A 19,137-nucleotide genomic window follows, 5' to 3' on the forward strand; every position below is an offset into this window, starting at 1 on the left:
CGGCACGTTCCGGCGGCGTGTCTCTGGCTGGCACGCAAAAGGGGAGGGGAGGCGAGGCGAGAAGCGAAGCAAACGGAGGGACGGCTGGGCCCCACACGCAGCCGCGTAATCAAAACAGAAAATAATCCTCCTCTAATCAAGCTGCTGTAACCTCCACCAGGATCGCTCTGAACTTCCTCTTCCAATCCTGCCGGGGGATCACGACGAGCGTGGAGTAACCACCCCGCATTGGCCAATTTTCCGTTTCCGTTATTAATCCGCATCCAAAACCCCCCTCTCGCTGTGCCTTTGCTCCCTGCCTTACCCTTTTTCTCGTCCTCCCCGCCGCCTCGCCCGTTCCAGCTTTCCATTGCCCCCATCCCCGCCTCCAAAAAGCACAAGCCCCGCCCGCAACGCGCCCCCACGCCGCACGAGCGCGCGCTCTCTCCGAACCTTCGGGAACACCGACGCGGCGGCGGCGGCGGCATGGGAGAGTACTGCGCCTCACCGGAGGGGGACTCCGCGCTGGCGGCGGCGTCCCCGGCGGCCACCCTGACGTTCCACTCTCCGTCCCCCGCGGCGGCGGCGGCGGTGGCCAGGCCAGGGTACGGGAGTTGCGATCGCCGGTACGTGAAGCAGGTGTTCGACAACCTCCACGGGAGCATCTCGCTCGACCCGGTGCGCTCCGCTCCGCTGCCTCCTTCCTTCCTTCCCTGCCCCTCCTCTCTCCTAACTCATTGCTCGTGGATTGGTTGATGATCCTTGCTCCGCCCTCGCTGTTCGGGTGTGGAGGAATCGTTGGGTGATGCGTTCCTTGCTGCTATTCGTCGGTTTGGCTTGCCGCTTGCGTTGCCCCCCCAATCCGCATTCCTTGTTGTTTGGTGGCCACGCGGTGCAGGATTACGCGACGCCCTCTCGGTTTTCGTTATGCGTCTATTTTGTTTGATTCTACGTTCTCTACTGCCTCTTTTTAGTCCATCGTTGCCATTATTCTGGTCGTGTGAAAGCAATTAGTATTTGCCACCCTGGAAGGGTTTGCCCCGCACCTTCAGTTCGTCGTGCCAACTGCTCTGGTAGATTAGTAGATTCCCATCTCATGTGTTTCTAGTAGTTAAGCATGTGCCGTATTGTTTAGTTTTAGTATTTGGGCCTGTTGAAGTGTTGCGCGTTGATGTTGGTGTGGCGCATGGACTCACATTGCATGATTAACTGTGCATGTGGCGTCATGTTTTTTTTGTTTTCAATTAATAAATTCAATGGGGGTAACGTTTTATGTCCATGCTAAAACTGCACGCAACATGCCTATTTTAATCTAGGAGTAACTGAAGAATAATACTACTCCACTAATGCTACCTTGACAGCGACTGGTATTATTTTTGTTGACTTTTATTGGGTCATAAACAAGTCTCAGGTGGGGTATGTGTAATTAAAAATTGAAACTGTATCAGCATTTCAATTCTCTATTTTTTGGGGGGGTAGACAGTTTCATATGTGTGATTGACTCCACTGTGTTGGAACATCAACTGCAGGTGTACATGGCAAGTCTATTCTGCCCCCTTTTTGATTTGGTTGATATACACTTTACATCATTGCATCTATATATCTTACTCTCTTGATTTCAGTGCTTTTGATAGCCATGGACCCAATTCTTTTTCTAAATAGCATTACCACATTAGCACCAGGCCCATTTCCAGTGATAAGTAAAAACTATGATGATTCGTATATTCATATTTTAGGAAATTTGGACCTTAGCAGACTTCACCATTAGGATCAATGGGAAATTTGTTTGTTCTATTTCTGCAGTAGTCATTTGGGCTGTTCAAAAACAGGTTGACACTAATTGCACTAAATGAGCATGCATGCTTTTGCATCTGCTGAAGTTTGCATTAAAGCATTTGTCTGTAACCTGTTTGGCTTGGTTTGCATATCCCCAATAGTCATGCCTGGTACCTATGTTTTCACATTTCTGGCAAATTAACCACTTTAAGGTTTAATGCTTTGCATTTGTATTAAGGCTACAATACAATTTGGATGTGCTGAAACTGATGTCTGACATATAGTTCTCTCCTGAACTGGTTATGGCGTTATTCAAGTAATTTCTGCTGCTCAAACATCCCTTTATAAAATAATATAATCGTTACAATCTCTGCCTTACAGCTTGCTCTGCAGTTTGTGGACACTGAAGAATTTCAGAGGTGGCTATGGTTTTCCTTAATTGCTTCTGCACAATTATCTATTCAGCTTCTTTGATTGCCTATCATGATTTGATTTTAATGCATTGTTCCATTTAGGTTGCGGGACCTAAAACAACTTGGTGAGTTCAGTTTCTCTGTTCCTCCGTGATATCTTAGTAGTTATACTTGACAGAAATTATGAAAAGACAATGGAGTTCCGTTGCTTGTTAGTGAATGTTAATATGTACAGATTTATGTTTATCCCTTTCTGGCCCATGTTGGCCTTATGGCCCATTCGGCCCATACTTTGTAACCCTAGACTGAATGGAACGAGGGCAGTCTGGTTATTCTTCCTTCTTCCTAACAGTGAAGAGATATTGGCATTCAAGCAGAAAACACTGGTGGTTCATAATATTTAGTGTCACTAAATGAGCATGCATGCTTTTGTCATTTGTATTTGATGTTTACATAAGATGCTTTCAATAATTTTCAGGTCTTACATATCTGGTCTATCCTGGAGCTGTTCACACACGCTTTGAACATTCACTAGGAGTTTATTCGTTGGCTGGGAAGGCTATGAATAATCTTAAAACGTATCAGGTGTGTATAGTATCAAATCTCAATTCTTAAATTGATTGAAATCCTGGAATTTTATAGCTGAATAATTAAGGGTAATGTTTTCCTTCGACAGGGAGAAGAGCTTGGTATTGATCGCATCGACATGCAAACTGTGAAGCTTGCAGGTTGGTGCACTCATCTGGGGCTCCATTAACTATTGAATATCTTTATGATCTTTGTCATAATCTTGTTCAGGCCTCTTGCATGATATTGGACATGGCCCCTTCAGTCATTTGTTTGAGCATGAGTTTCTTCCTCGTATTAATCCTGGCTCAACCTGGTGATTCTCTTTCAGCCTTTGGCGCCTTTCATATATGCTTTCAATTATTTTCAAATTTCTACTTTTGCTATCCTATTTTTGTTATGGTTAGATACTTAGCTTCCATGGCTCAAAAGACAGGGCCTAAGGTTACTCTACTGGCATAGCTGTTTCATGTGTATGCATGTATATGTTCTCTTCTCTGGTGATCATAGTTATAGTGAATTTTGTACTTTAATTGCTACTCTTTATGCCTTTTGACATCCTGACATTAAAGTCCCATGCTCATCGTTCATTCTTATTGATTGATGATATAGTGTGGTCATTCCACCATTTATGAAGACACTCATGTTGCTATGTTAAATCTACTTGGGATTCTGGTTGGTCTCTTATTTGCTTGTTTATGCTCTTTCAGGTCTCACGAACGTATGTCAGTACTGCTGTTGGACAGTATTGTTGACAAACATGCAATAGATATTGAAGATGATTATCTCAAAATGGTCAAGGTATAAACTTCATTTTTATTTCAGCCCTTGTGCGGCACACACTAATTGTCACCATCTAGCAAATTATCATTTTTTTTCTTTAACTTAGGATGTTAGAAGTCTTTCGACCTCTCAATATTGATGAATTCACTTTAACATGTTATGTGATTTACCTGTTCTCTTTATATGTGGAGTAAGCAGGGGGTTACACATGAAAAGAAAATTAAAAAAATCAGTGCATACAACTCGTTTACTAATCACAACACGCATATAGAAGTTACCAACCTGCGATTTTAATTTAAAATGTTTTGCAGGAGATGATAGGTGCCAGCTCTAAGTCTGCCACCACAAAAGTATGTATCTTGTTCTCTGTTCCCAGCTTAATTATCTATCTGTATTGAATATGGATTGCATAATTTAGATGAATTTGAAACCTATTTCTTCAGAGTGCAAAGGATAAGCATTTTCTTTATGACATTGTTGCTAATGGGCGCAATGGTATAGATGTTGACAAGTAAGGGCCAACTTTCAATTGAACTAATGACATTTCCTGCTATATGCCCATAGTGGTTTCTGCTATCATCTGGTTATGTTTTAAGATAGTGTAACTGCGCAGGTTCGACTACATTGACCGTGATTGCAGAGCATGTGGTCTTGGCTCTAATTTCCAGTACTGGAGGTACATTTCGTTTCTGTTGTTCTACCTGTGTTAAATTCTTGTTTTCTGCTCTCCTTGTTGAGAATAGGAATCAATATAATCAACCTTTGTACAATAATTTCATCTCCATGCGCTCTAGGTGCTGTACGTTTCAAACAAGGTGCCCTTTTCCCCCTTCAATTTTACATGGTCCAGTTGCAGTATTGGGGTTGCCCTATGAAAATTGCAGCATTTACGTTTGAGCCATTTCTTCTGGGTGATTTTGTTGATTATAGATTACAAATGATCATTCATAGAATAAAAGACTGATTAAATGTGAATGTAAATAGCAGACAAACTGGAAACATGTTAGAAAATAGGTTTCCTTTTCCTGTTCTGTCATGATTCTTTCTGTGTCTGTTACCTTCGGTATCCTACTGAGCCACACTAAGCGTATGCCACTTTATCTACACAGAGAAAGGAATCTCGTTTCTCCATTGGTAATATTATAGCTGGTGTTAATCATACACTAGAAATTTAGACAAGGCCTTGTAACTTTTATGATCAAGGACCCTTGTCTTGCAAGCATTGTATGAGACTTGGTTAAATAATTGCAGAAACTTACAGGTGTTAGATAGTTGGCACGTCCTGTGTTTGTAGGAAAAGCTCATATTGATCTTTTGTTTGCTGCTAGTACTGCAAGTCGTTATTACATCTTGTAAATTTATATTGCCTTTTCCCTGCAGGTTGATGGAGGGCATGCGAGTGATGGGTGATGAAATTTGCTATCCTGCCAAAGATTGTAGGTGCTTTATATATAGTCCTCACCTGCTTAAATTTTATCTGTTCTATTTTCCATCACATTAAGACATCATAACGTGACTTGTCATGTCTTACTGGGAATTATAGACTTGAGCATCCATAAATTGTTTTCAACACGTGCTGATCTGCACCGGACTGTCTACACCCACCGCAAAGTAAAGGTATCATCCATTGCCCTACTTTTGTTGTTTCGTCATACCTTTGTTTTAGTTATTACGTACAAAAAAGACAAAAAAGAAACACATTTGCATCATCTAACAACACCAGCAAGGAAAAAAAACTATGAATAAGTCCAGCTTGGAGACAATATTTGTGTAGCTTTTAAATCACTCAGGATTCAGATACACTCCTGATTGGATTTCCTGTTATCACTGGTATACAATTGATTCAAAGATTTTCTTTCAATTCCTACAGTGAACATCCATATAGTGTTATATCATAAGGTGATAGATGAAGTCTAGTTGACTTTTTTTAGTTGGCCTAGCTTTAAGTAAATGAGTCTCATGTTTCCAAAAGTTAAATTCGTCGTTTCATAGAGATTTTAATTGTAGGTGCATTTAAGTTATACTTGTTAATTTTTTTATGCACCTGAGTTATATTCATGGCCAACACTCTTGTAGTGTAGTGGTAACTAGTAAGCTCCCTAGATCCAGGGTTCAAATCAAGGTGGTACAGAAAAAAAAACTCTGCTAGCTGCAACCCAGAAAGTAGTGGCAGGGCACCGGCAGCCTGAGGCACCTGTGGTCACCATCCTAGAAGGTCGTTGTTGGACCAGGTTACGGTGCGGCCCTAAAGGGTGAAGCCAGGTTTTAGGGGGTTTCTTGGCCCGTGTGGTTGAGGCTTCTTTTTAATGATAAGGCCTCAAGGTGGTTGTTCCCTGGGGTCGAGTTTTTCTTTCTTCCAGTCCTGTTATGGTATATTCTGGTTCATTCTCTAACAGTCCTCGATCTTTAGGCTGTTGAACTCATGCTTGTGGATGCGCTCATTGAGGCTAATGATTACTTGGGAATATCATTGCATGCAAATGATGCAGAAGATTTTTGGAAGGTTTGGTGCCAGTCACTGTTATTTTATTGTGTTCAGAGTTATTTTCCAGTCTATCCATCTTACTTCGCCTGAAATTCCAGTTGGATGACACAATCATTAAAAGCATTGAAACTGCTCCCAATGATGAACTGAAGAAAGCAAAAGAAATCATTCAACGTATTCGCCGAAGAGAGCTCTACAAGGTATAGTATGGTTTTTGTCAATACACTGCTTCTATATAAGTGCTATTTTGTCATGTCACTTGTTACGTGCTTGGTGTAAGCATTTGTGTTTTAGGAGATTCTGTTTCTCTTACACATGCAGTTGCGTCTATGTCCATGAAATTAATTTGAATTAATGAACTCTGCTCAATCTTATACATTGAAATCCTGCAAACTATTATATCACAGCTTCCTTAGAGCATTCTATTTTGTAAATAATTGTGCTGGAACAAATCAAATTCTTTGCAAACGTAGATGAATCTAGTGATGAACCTGTTTCATCAGATCATAGCTGCAATAAAGTATACTCAAGAGGAAAGGTTGTTTTCATCTTGGGAGATCTGAATGATAATGCCTACGTGAAAAAACATAGAACTGATGCAACATGTTTATGCATCATGTAGACTGTAGTATAGCTATTCTGCTCTTACTAAATAGATATTGACATTTTTGCTTGGGTGAGTTTGAAAACAACTTTTCTGTTGAATAATTGCACGGATAGCATCAGCTCTGTACTGATGTACATAATACTTAAGCTTATCTTCCTTTTTTGTAGAAGTTTTACGTTATTCTATTTTGTCGAGTTGCAGTTTTGCAATGAGTATTCTGTTCCAAAGGACAAGCTGGAGCATTTCAAAAACGTAACTGCACAGGACATAGTTTGTTCACAGGTTTGCATCTACTTTTGCTCATTTTTAAGCTGGCTGCAGTAACCTGACCTCTGAAGAAATCTACTCTTCATTTTTCTAATGTTGACGCTACTGTCCTTAGAAGTCTTCTGAAGTGCTACTGAAGGAAGAGGATATTGCTGTCAGTAATGTTAAGATTGATCTTACTCGTGGAAAAGACAACCCTCTTGAAAGGTTTTGATGTTTAAATGCTACTTTATTTTACTGATTTGATTTAATAGGATGTATCAAAATTCTAACCAATTACTCTACTTGATGTGCATACAACCATTCTCCAGCATCAAGTTCTTTAAGGTAAATAACTTGCTTTGGATAAACTCTTCTTTGATTGATGGAGCTGTTAATTCAGTAACTACTATGTTCTTGCAAAATCATGAGCATATGTCACCATCCATCCTTTATTATTTGTGTTCTTGTAAATCTCATACTTGTGGGCCATTGTTATTGCTTGCATGGCATTTAAAATATCTGTTGTCCTAAATGTCGTCTATTTAAAAATGGATGGAGCACTATTTTTGTAGCTGCTGACAGAATATAGTGTATTAAGCCATTGGGTATTTATACATATATCAAGTTGTGAGCACCATATGTTTTTGGGTACCTTCTATTACTATGGTTGCGACCATATTTTCTGAAAAGGCTGGAGCATAGCTCTTGAATGTTGAAGCATAGCTATGCCTGTTTTCCGTGTTGTTTTTCTGAGCTACATGATTAATAACTATAGATGACCCATGATAGATGTCCTGTAGGAATTCTCTGGATTGAGATATCTCCTAGTTTCCCATTTGGCCTGAGCAGAATTTTTTGTTGTGCCAGGATTTTGGATGTGATGAGAAGTTCACCATCACAGATGACCGGGTCAGCCACTTGCTACCTGCCTACAATGAGGATAGAATCGTGAGGGTCTATGCTAAGAAGCCGGAGCTGGTCAGTGAACATTTCATTCATCTACTTGATTCCCATCAATTACAACCAGTTTCGTAATGTTGATGAAAACCTTGGTTACAGGTGGAAGCAGTGTCAAAAGCCTTTGAGAACCTCCAAGTGAAGATGTATGGCGAGAAGACTCAAGTGCACGATACACCCAAGAAGAAGAGGCTTAGATCCAACTAGCCAGTTGGGTTTTGTCAAATATCAGTCTTTACATAGTATACGACACAGGAAAATAGCTCTGACAAACGAGAAGAAAGCAACCTCTATAGCTACAACATCCCAGTATTCACAGATTTTAGGTGGTAGTCTGCACTGGGAAGGTGTGGATATTTTGTACAGCAGGCGACATACAGACAGAACCTTGTCTGAAGTGTAAAAGCTCTCCTAAACTATGCTACATAGGCATAGGATGGATAGCTAGCTGCCTAGCTCGATACCGAATGCTACGTGGTTAGTACTTGTACTTAATACGCATCATCAACTATTCAACTCTACGGAACTTTTTTTTTTGAAAAAACAATCATGGTGAAGTGGTGATGGCGAACCACCCCATAGGCCATAGGACGTTGCTCTGTTTGTGATAGAAGTGCTGGCAGTGTGCTGCGAGATGGGAATTGCAAAATGGAAAATAATAAAAAGAAAACACTCCTATTGGGGAAACTATTTGCAAAATTATGGAAATAGGAGTCAGCTTATACTAACATTGTCCCTCGTGTACAGCTTATACCTTATACTAACACTATCCCAATAGGCCAATACTAACTGTTACCGTCATTCTCCATTTTTTTTTGCCTTTGGTTCAACACAAAAGCTTAATCTTATAAGAAAAAATTGGACAGTTCACTTATACTAACACTATCTGTCATATGCAGGTTTCCTCAAGTCTCAAACATGAAAATATGAGTGAGCGGCAATTATTTTATCACGCCGACCAGTATTCGACGTATCAATTCAAAGATTCAAGGTGAATTCACCCGTACTTCAACGATGTCCGACAGCGGCGGCATGACGTCTCTTGCTTTGAGCAGGTCGCAGCTAACGCGCGCCTGTTTTCCCTCTCCTGCCTGCCACCGGCTGCCTGCCTATCGGGGAGCAGCAATGCTATGTTGTTTATGTGTATTCGAAACTTGAAATGCGGTCTCAAAAGCACATCCCCTTTGATATGTATACTCAGGTTCAGGTCCATAAGTCTATGTGACTATTGGTGTTTGTTCGTGGCCAAAAATTGCCACACCACTGGGTCACAAATTTTTAAGCTGTTATATTAATAACAAGTGCCTTGTCATAGTTTTAGCCCACTTTGCCATAGGACTTTTCCTTTGCTAAACCATGAATAAGAATTTAACTAAGAGGTGTTAGAATTAGGCTATCATTCAAACACGCCTAGTTTCTCATGCCGAGACAGCAGATCATCAGGCCACAGTAAAACCAAATGGTGCCAATCCCTTAACTTTCTTGGATAAACCCAACCCAAACCAAACATGTTTAATCTCACGTAGGCTAAACTTTTTTTGAAAGGGGCACGTAGGCTAAACTGAGATGCCATGTAGGCTAAACTAATGACATGGCAAGAGCGAAGGGATGCATTTCATCTAAATGAAACCAGATACACACAGTTGTCTATGTCTAGAAACGAAAAGGAGCCCCACCTTGTTTCATCCTATGCCTTGAAAACAGAAATGAAATCCCGCTATAACCAATCGTTTTCACAAGAAATTAAACCGTACAGCTGTGGAGATATTGTTTCTTTCATCATCAACCCAAACTTATTTGATGTGGCACTTTTAAAAACAACAAAACAAAACTTTCCAATGACTCATGTTAGTTGTGACCAAAGCGTGCTATCTGTTCAGTTCTCTATATCATACGCATGTAGTAGAACCATCAATTAATCATTTAATTGGTGCCTTATACGGTGTACTTCTCCGCATGGTTTTTTTATATGGACATTACTTTAATTGGATGGACCTTAACTAAATGATCTAAAAGTTAAAAATACACCAAATTTAAATGCTAGAAGGTTATTTATTTTGAGATAGAGGGAATATTACTCATTAGCAGTTAGCCTTCTCTCTCTTCAGCATTCTCGGTCACATAAATACAAGTAAAGAGTCTGATGCGAACATATATATATTTATAGCTAATTAAGTTGTATTGATGGAGAAGAAATATTGTAGATAGCTTGGGCATTTAAAGGTGGCAAATTAAGTTGTATCGATGGGAGAGGAAATATTGTGGATCTTGGGCAATTAAAAACGGGTAAAAGTACCATTACATGAAGGCTTCTTCTTTCTATGGACGAGCATGTCACGTAGACAAATGCTGGGCACTACCTTCTCATGGATGTTGTGGCGGTCGCGCAAGATCTAGAGATGTAACTAGCTAGGTGGCACCACTCTAGGATTTGACCCAAGGTTTAAAAGTGTTGTCTAATATTAAAAAGATTGTATATCGACCATCCTATATTTGACTTATTATATCTAGATGGAACGTTCTTGCTCTAAATTCTAGCTAATGATGAGATCTTGGAGCGTGGCGCAATAAGATAGAGTAAAGACTAATATTATGTTTCTACATGCTTATATTTAATAGCTCATCTTACTCACTGATTTTCTACTTCAGTTGAGGAGAAGATGCACCATTAAGGCCACCAACAATATTCCACGTGCTCAAAAACAACCCATAGTCTTTGACTACTAAGCATGTGGATGTCATGTGCTAGTTTTGACTAGAAGAACTTTTGGAATTACCACCAGCATAATGATGAAATGACCTCCAACCAAGAAAAAAAAAGGAATAAATTTCTCTCAAAGCTCCGTCATATCAGCATACACCATCAAACTAGTGACATCATTCTCTCATAACTCCTGGTAAATAACGAACCAGCTGATAGCTCGGTGGTTGAATTCGCTCGTCGCAGCGGTCGTGAGCCCGTGTTCGAGCCCAACTCGAAGCGGGTTTTCACACTAGGGGTGTACCTTATAATTAAAATCTGCACTACAGTTGTGTACCTAAGCGGAAAGTCAGAGACACCGAGAATTTCAACCAAAGTAGAGGAGAAACAGCCCCCGCGTCCCAGTTTTGATTCGAGGAGTCTTCCACGCCAGGTCGGGACGGCAGGAGGGGCTGCCAAGAGGAGACGCGCAGGGAGGAGCGTGTCGCGGGCTGCACAACGCAGGGGAGCGGCGAGGTGGTGGGCGGTGCGGGCGCCGTCGGGGGTGACGAGCCAGCGCGCGACAGTGCCTGGCCTCCTCTCCGGCAAAGTGACGGGCGGCGCGGCGCTGCCGTGGTGGTGGGACTGGAGGGTGACTGCCTGGACGAAAGCCCTTGCCGGCCTTCGTGCCGAGGCACATGACAACGGCGTCCTATGTGGCAGCAGCTGGTGGCAGCAATCCTGTCGTGTGGAAAGCTTGGCCTGCCGAGCTCACGTGGCGGCAATCACGATCATGGTGGCGATAAGGGGTTGTTGTACGGTGGTCGATTGGCTACTTGTAGCGGATCACAGCGGCTGATGTTACTTGGTAATGGTTAGTGCAGCGTGGGACTGCGTCTTGGGACGATGCTTGCGGCAACGACATCGTGGGACGACTTGGCTTGTAGCGGATCGCGGCGGGTTTCTCAGCTCGGCTGAGCCATCCGGTGCAGTACATCGTCGGAAGATGGCGCAAGCGTCATACTTGGCGCGCTGAAGCGCCGGTGAAGCAACGATGAGAGGCAGACCTGCGGCGGTGGCCCGGCTGTTCGATGGGAGATCTGAGGAAGTAGGGCAACATTGCTCACCACACTAACAGCAACACAAGAAATGGATCCGTGACATGGAGTTTCGGGACGGGCGAGGCGAGCACAAGAGCGAGATGGAGTCCAACGGCGAATGTAGCGAGGCCCCCACGCGTCGTGTACCGTGATGGTGGCTGCGAGGCAGCTTCTGAGAGGTCCGGATCCGGAGATATCACTCTGTTAGGTGGAGTGTGGTGTCTGCAGCAGCACTTTGGCGGAGGACCCCGCATGGCGGCGACCTCTTTGGTGGGGTGCAGTCTGCTCCCGTCAGGTTCCTGTCGACGCAGGGCCACTGATGGAGGTTTTGACTTTACATGTGGGTGATTGTTGGTGGGTGCCACCGGAGAGTGGAGTGGGGAGGCTGCATTTCAATTGAGTGGTGACCTGCGTTGATGTCCCAGTCCAACCGGGTGAGTTCTTTGTTGTTTTTTCTTTTCTTTTTCTAACTATGACCTCCCAGGACTGCAATCTTATAATTTTCTACAGTATCAATACAATACGCAATATGCGTCGTTCTTTCAAACGATTCATAGACGCGGGAAAAAAAACTCTCTGGGCAAGTAGTGAAAATTTTGATTTCCAATGGATAACGTTCTGAGACTGCAGCGCGAGTAACGGCGAATGATTCAGCGTATCAACAAGTAATGGCTTTTCAGCGAGTTCAGCGCGAAGAAAAACCCGGGAAGCGGAGAGAAGCTTTCGCATGTCGCACGGCTGATTCGCGGGGTCATGCGGCAGATGGATATTCTAGTTGGCGATATTTACCTGCACTTGCCACTTCTATGATCCCCTCGCCTCCTCCTCTGACCTCTCCCATTCGGTCTCCCCTGCCCAACTGACTCCTCTCCCGCACCGCAGAAGAAAGCCCCAACCGCTAGGGTTTCGCGGAGCGGCCGCCGGCGGCCGGGGATCCCGCCGGCTTCATTTCCGTCCGCGCGGATCTGAACTCGCTCCTGCCTCCTACCTTCCGACGGGAGCCGCCTCCTCGACAGTGCCGCGGCTCCCCCTCCCGCGCTTGCGCCAGCTCGTCCCCGCCCGGCGACGCCGCGCCTCGGAGGCTCGGACCTCCTGGGCTCTGTGGCCTCGACCCGTCGCCGTGGCACCTCGTCCCACCAAGCTCCTACGTTCCCCTGGTGCCCGGCGCCGCTCCATCCCCAGCAGAACCTGGACGCCCCCCTGCTCAAGGTAGAAACGAGTTGCCCTCTGCTTGTTTGTGCAATTAACAGATTTCTACGTGCGCGCGTATGTGCCTGTCAGCCTGTATGCAATGTTTAGGGCTCTGCGTGCATAGCTAACGTTTGTCGGTCAGTTTGGAGGAGCAATGTTTGGGATTTTGGCGGTGGGTAATCTTGTTTGCATGTGAGTTTTTTTGGGGTCAGCTTTAGTCACTACTGTCCGTTCTTTCGGTTATCGATCGAAGGTGTTTGGATAAGGGAACAGGTGGCGTTCCTGGACCTTGATTTCATTTTGCTCCATGGTGCTGCCAATTACTAGCCATGAGCTCCGATTGACAAAGCTCTGAGATTTGTGCTCGTCTCCTTCTGGAGACATGTGTCTCTTCTCGATGGACACGAAAGGGTGCCTGTGCTTCTTGGATCATAGACATCGGAGTGTGCATGTGTAGTTTAGCTGCATAGTTGTGTTTGTGTGGGTCGGCGGATGATTGCAACAATGTGCATGTGTATTTGATGACCGAGGAGTGCCTTTTCTACTCTTGTATATGCTTTGCCTTTGATGCAGACCAAAATCGGTCTTTCTGGTCAATACCTATACCGTCCTTTTGATATGTCAAACGAGGAGGGGAAGACCATGTGCTTATTTTTTCTCTTCTCTTGCCAACATCACCCTAGACACAGATACATAAATAAAAGGAAAGTTGCCATGCTTCATATCTTTCTTTTCAAGGGCAAATAACACACAAAAGGGCAAATATTTTGCATCTTTTCAAGGTCAATTTTCAGTTATGGGTCAGGTGTCTACACTGCACCATGATATCTGAAGTTGTTTTGTATTTTTTATTTATAGAGAAACTATGTTATGGTTCATGGAGTGATATTTGAACAAACATTGACAAGGTATTTTTATGCAGGCAAGCTTGTGTTGTCTGCATGGAGTGACGAACAAATGATTATATGTGGTAACAAGTAAGTTTTCCTCTTGGCATTTTACAACCGTAGTAGACTTGCACTTGCTCTCTGTTCTCTTATAACCTATATCATCCTGGCTAAATTTAAAAAATATACATGTATACACATGGATCTGCTTATTTGGTGTTGCTGCATGTATCCCTGCCACCCTCCAACTTCATGCTGGATGACAAGAGTGCCTGTGGGCAGGGATGACACCATGCTGGAATATTTGCCACCACCTAGGCTCATAATCACCATATATTCCTGTGAAAAGTTCGTTGAGTGATGCACCATGGTCAGTTTAGCACTAGCTTCGCTTCTTGTGGGCGACTAGAACAGGGTATTGTTGTATGGGATCTCGTGTTTGAACTGTGGATGTGTATCGGTAGGTGTCATCACTTGTAATGCTGATAATACTTTAATGTGTAAGTTTCTTATTTAATAAGCATAAAACGAGTACTCGGCAGGAAGTGATAAATTTCATCTTTTTATGGCAAATAAAATGCCTTCTTGATCATGGTCCCCAGCAGCAACTCCCTGGCATAAAAAAGAATACGATCGGAAATTCAATTCTTTCTATTCATTATGTAAGAAAATCAATCTTTCACTCAGACCTATTATGTTTTTATGGTCTGGAAGTCAAGCGTTTGTTTGTCAAACTACTCAAAAACGTTATGGCAAACCTTGTTGGCTGATTCTTTACTTTGCACTTTCCGTAAAATATTGCAAGATATTCTTGTCAATTGTCATTGTGCTTTCCCATATGCTTATGTGATACTTAAATCTGTAGGTGATTTCTTTTATGTGTGATGCTGTGGGTCAGATAACAATAGATTCTCCTGAACCTTTGCTAAATGCACTTGTTGAAACTGAAGTTACCGCTGATGAACAGATGCTGCATGTGCACTTTTAGTGTGCAGCAAAGAAAAAATGGAGTGTGTTAAGTACTGAATATATAATGCTTTTCTCCTTAATTCATGGTAGATCTCCTTTTTCAATGGATCACAAATGTAAGTTTGCTGATTTTGAATCAAGTGAGCACTAATGACATCTTGTACTTCCTTCTTACAGTTTAGAATCAAACTTGTTGATGTGTCCATTCTATTTAATTTTTTGGTGGCGTGTCACAATGGTTATAGATATAATAGAGTAAAGATATCCCTCCTTTTTGTTTCCAGGGAGTTTAAATTGACCTCTTGGTAGAAGTTATGCTGTCATGTTTTATTAACTACATTATTTATTTGTTTATTTTGTTGCAGAAATAACCATGGGCAGTCAAGATTTCTGCAAACCGCACTCCACATTTTGTTCTTAGAGAACTACTGCAGTGGTTACTGATATACTGTGCGCTAGCCACTCCATAATTTAAATTTCTGGCACAGGACCAACTTCTCTTGTTGCATGGAGTGCAACAAAGATGAAGCTGCGAGAGCAAAAGCTCTGGCAGAAAGAAAAATGCTGGAAAAGGATTTTGTTGCCGCAAAAAGGTTTATTAGCAAGGCGCAGAAACTTTGCAAAGAAGTTGATGACATTGACATTTCAAAAATGTTAAGTGTCTGTGATGTTCACTGTGCTGCTGCAGCAAAGGTAAATGCTGAGATTGACTGGTATGGAATACTGCAAGTACCTGTAGATGCTGATGATGCCCTGATAAAGAAACAATATCGTAAACTTGCCCTTTTGCTACATCCTGACAAGAACAAGTTTGGAGGTGCAGAGGCAGCTTTCAAATTAGTTGGAGAAGCAAACATAACTCTAACAGACAAGTCAAAGCGTATGGTGTATGACATGAAAAGAAGCACCTTCAGAGGCGGTCCAGCAAGACCCCCTCATATAAGAACTGCAGCTGCTAGACCTAGTTCTACTCCTGTGAATCTCTATAATATGCATCAGCAGCAGCAGCAGCAGGCCTCAAATCCTGCAGGGACACAAACAACATTTTGGACTCTCTGTCCATCTTGTGGCATGAGATATCAGTACTACCGTTCAATCTTGAAGAAGGCTTTGCGCTGTCAGAATTGTTTGAAGCCATTTGTTGCGCATGATTTGAAGGAGCAAGCTATTCCTTCCGGGGCAAATCAGCGATCTGCTGGGGTTTGGAAAAATGCAGGTGCACCACAGAACTTTCCAGGTCCTCAAACAAATGTCACTGGTCAGAAAGCTTGGTCAACCACTTCAGGAGTTCATGCCAATGTCAGTCCTCATCATGCTGGTGTAAATATAAGGAGGGAAACTGATGGGAACACAGGTGGGCTAAAAAACAAAATGAAATCTGACCGGGCCACCAGAAATCATTCAAAAGCTAAATCATCTGCAGGATTGAAAAGGGGCAGGAGAGCTGTGATTGAATCAAGTGAATCAAGCATGTCAGAAACTAGTAGTGACAGCGAGGAAGAGATTCTTGAAAATGGTCCTGCTGCAAATAGTGCAGGGCCAGGTCAACAAACCCGCAGATCAAGCAGGCAGAAGCAAGAAGTTAAGTATAATGAAGATAGCGACAACGAAGATGTTGAAGATGACGATAACAAGGACGTTGATGATTTTGTGAATTCTCCTGTATTAAAGAGGTTGAGGAAAAGTGTGTTCCATGGTGATCACAGCAATACAGCAGCAAAGCCGAACACAGACATAGCTGACCATAATGGTCCGACAAATGGTGTTAATGACTGCAGGAACACAGAAGATAAAGGGAAAGGAGGTGAGTCATGTGGAGATAAAACATCCAATGGAATTGAGCAAATGAAGAGAGGAACAATGCATGCTGGAAAAAATAATGATGGAAAAGAAAAGGCATTTGATTCTGTCAGCAACAATGGTCCAGTTCTAAATGATCGAAAAGAAAAGGCATTTGATTCTGTCAGCGACAATGGTCCAGTTCTAAATGATGATGATGCTCCAGGTGATAATCAATACTACACATTTATGGATCCTGAATTTTTTGATTTTGACCAACTTCGAGGTGTAAATCAATTTAGAGCCAACCAGATCTGGGCTGTCTATGATGATCAAGACTGTATGCCTAGATTTTATGCTCGAATCACGAAGGTAAAAACTACCCCAAAGTTTATGCTGCATTTTGTTTGGCTGGAGCTTGATCCCACAAATAAAGCGGAGAGGGCATGGTCTTACGGAGGTCTGCCTGTTGCCTGTGGACGCTTTATGCATGGACAGTCAGAGACAGCCAAAGAAACTGCTATGTTCTCCAGAACTATATCCTTTGAGAAAAGCAAGACAAGAAACTCCTATGAAATATATCCAAAGAAAGGTGAAGTTTGGGCTCTTTTTAAGGGATGGGATATTGGTTGGAGCTCAGATGCTGACAATCACAAAAAATTCAACTATCGGTATGAAGTGGTTCAAGTTCTCTCTGATCTCACCACAAGCACTAGCATTATTGTCATGCCGCTTGTGAAGATAAAAGGTTATGTTAGCTTATTCATGCAGTCTAGAGAGGCAGCTCCATACGTGATATCTCAGGGTGAGACACTGAGGTTTTCTCATTGTGTCCCGCATCATTTGATGAGAGGAACTGAAAAAGAAGGCGTTCCAGAAGGATCTCTTGAACTTGATCCTGCAGCTCTTCCCCTTAACTTGGAAGAGGCTTTTCCATCTGTTGTCCCAGAATGCAGTTCTGTAAGAAGTCAGGGACGTGATGCCAAACATGCAGGTTCGGCCAGTAGGAATAGCTCCCACAGAGGATCTAGGAAGGTGAGTGATGGGCAACATACAGCATCCATGAATGTAGGGATCGCTACAAAGACACCAAAGGAAGAGAATAGCAAGCATAACACTGGTACTGCTGAACTTACAGATGTCGATGATGATAATGTCCAAACAGAGTATGTCTGTGCTGAATCAGAATTCTATTATTTTTCAGAAATAAGATTGCTTCAAAAGTTTTCACCTGGGCAGATCTGGGCTCTCTATAGTGATGTAGATAAATTCCCCAATTACTATGCTTACATACAGAAAGTTGATCTCAAGAATGATAAAGTGCAAGTTAGATGGCTTGATGTTTGTCCTCGAGGAGAAGAGGAGAAAAGATTGCTTCAAGAAGAACGGACAGTTGGGTGTGGAACCTTTAGGCTTTCAAGCATTCACGAGTTGATGACTTACACTGGTACAGATGCCTTTTCTCATCCTGTAGAGGCAAGATCTGCTGGCAGAAAAGGCGAGTATGAAATAATTCCTCATCTGGGTGAGATATGGGCTGTTTACAAGAATTGGAGGGCAGGATGGACTGCACACGATTTTGAAAACTGTGAATATGAACTGGTGGAGATATTTGGCCAAACTGATTCGTCCATACAGGTTCAGCTTTTGAGGAAAGTGGATGGTTATAGGACGGTATTTATGCCATACAGAGCAGAGGGATCTGTGAAGACAATAAGAAAGGATGAGTACCCCAAATTTTCTCACCAGATTCCTTGCTTTCATCTGACACATGAAAAAGGTGGCAAGCTTCGAGGCTATCTGGAGCTCGATCCATTGTCGGTACCAGAGGAATTCCTCTTTACTTGATTCAATGTGAGAAGCCTTATCTGCAGTGAATCTGGAGCTTTCTTGTGATGAATTTTCCGGAACTAAGGTTCTGCGAATGTTGGATGGTTCCACAATTCTGCATTTTTCTTTTGAGTGACAGACATAAGGTGTCTGGATTTCAGCATCTGTAGCACTAACGTTATGGTGGACTAGATTTGGGCCGTACCAATCTGCACAACGAAGGCATTAAATTGGACTCTCTTGCTAGATGGCTATCCGGCAGCAGGCTGCAGTTCAAAAGATGAGTAATTTTGTTGCAGCTGCTATTTGTAGTTAGCATTAGTTGTATCTAGTGTTTTAGTTCTGATGTAAAAACTGCAGCTCTTCCTTTTTTTTCCTCGTAGTGTAATCTAAATGGTAGTACTGTATTTGAACTGTGGGAGGCCAACCTGATGAATTATCAGAAGAGGCCTGTTGCCTCCCTTTCCTGAAACTGAAACATGAAATCCAACAAGTCAGGTTTGGCTGATCTATTAGTGATGGTTATGCTGGTGTTGCTGTGAAGGGGATGGACAGGACACCCTCCTGCGGGCTGCGGCTCGTCTTATAACTTCATTTCTATTCGAATCTCCCTCTGTATAAAAGTTGCACTTGCGTCCTGATTTTGATAGCCTCCTTTTTTCTGGAGCTCTGTTCATTTGCTGTGATAAGTATCAGACGAGTCTCATGTCAAACTTACTGAATTTCTGTTACGGGATAGAATCATAAAAGGTTGTAGTTCATATGTGGAGATTTTCTTTCACCTCTATCTTCATCATTAGTTTGTTCACTGTATGCATTATTCTGAAAGGATAGAATCATAAAAGTTTGTAATCAGATTCTGGCAATAGTTTGATGCCCCAAAAA

General features: G+C 42.6%; 2 protein-coding genes across 3 annotated transcripts; both read left to right on the top strand.

Moving 5' to 3' along the window:
• Positions 1 to 160: 160 nt before the first annotated feature.
• Positions 161 to 8,363, top strand: LOC101784993 (deoxynucleoside triphosphate triphosphohydrolase SAMHD1 homolog). 2 transcript variants are annotated; one of them, XM_004967909.3, is made up of 19 exons: positions 161 to 657; positions 2,137 to 2,174; positions 2,271 to 2,293; positions 2,647 to 2,753; positions 2,845 to 2,896; positions 2,967 to 3,051; positions 3,446 to 3,536; positions 3,830 to 3,868; positions 3,962 to 4,029; positions 4,132 to 4,194; positions 4,899 to 4,954; positions 5,062 to 5,135; positions 5,929 to 6,021; positions 6,102 to 6,203; positions 6,812 to 6,892; positions 6,996 to 7,084; positions 7,189 to 7,204; positions 7,727 to 7,837; positions 7,919 to 8,363. In XM_004967909.3, exons 1-19 carry the CDS (start codon positions 466 to 468, stop codon positions 8,021 to 8,023), a joined length of 1,485 nt encoding a protein of 494 aa, XP_004967966.1. In that variant the 5' UTR covers positions 161 to 465; the 3' UTR covers positions 8,024 to 8,363. The 2 variants fall into 2 exon arrangements, with proteins under 2 accessions (XP_004967966.1, XP_004967965.1); XM_004967908.4 differs by having other exon boundaries at positions 162 to 657; positions 6,993 to 7,084.
• Positions 8,364 to 12,412: 4,049 nt separating this feature from the next.
• LOC101785664 lies at positions 12,413 to 18,914 on the top strand. The gene is made up of 3 exons (XM_004967910.3): positions 12,413 to 12,805; positions 13,710 to 13,764; positions 15,009 to 18,914. The coding sequence occupies exon 3, from the start codon at positions 15,151 to 15,153 to the stop codon at positions 18,268 to 18,270; it is 3,120 nt and encodes a 1,039-aa protein (XP_004967967.1). The 5' UTR covers positions 12,413 to 12,805; positions 13,710 to 13,764; positions 15,009 to 15,150; the 3' UTR covers positions 18,271 to 18,914.
• Positions 18,915 to 19,137: the final 223 nt, after the last annotated feature.

Source organism: Setaria italica, chromosome V (assembly GCF_000263155.2).
Source record: "Setaria italica strain Yugu1 chromosome V, Setaria_italica_v2.0, whole genome shotgun sequence".
Classification (NCBI taxonomy): Eukaryota; Viridiplantae; Streptophyta; class Magnoliopsida; order Poales; family Poaceae; genus Setaria; species Setaria italica.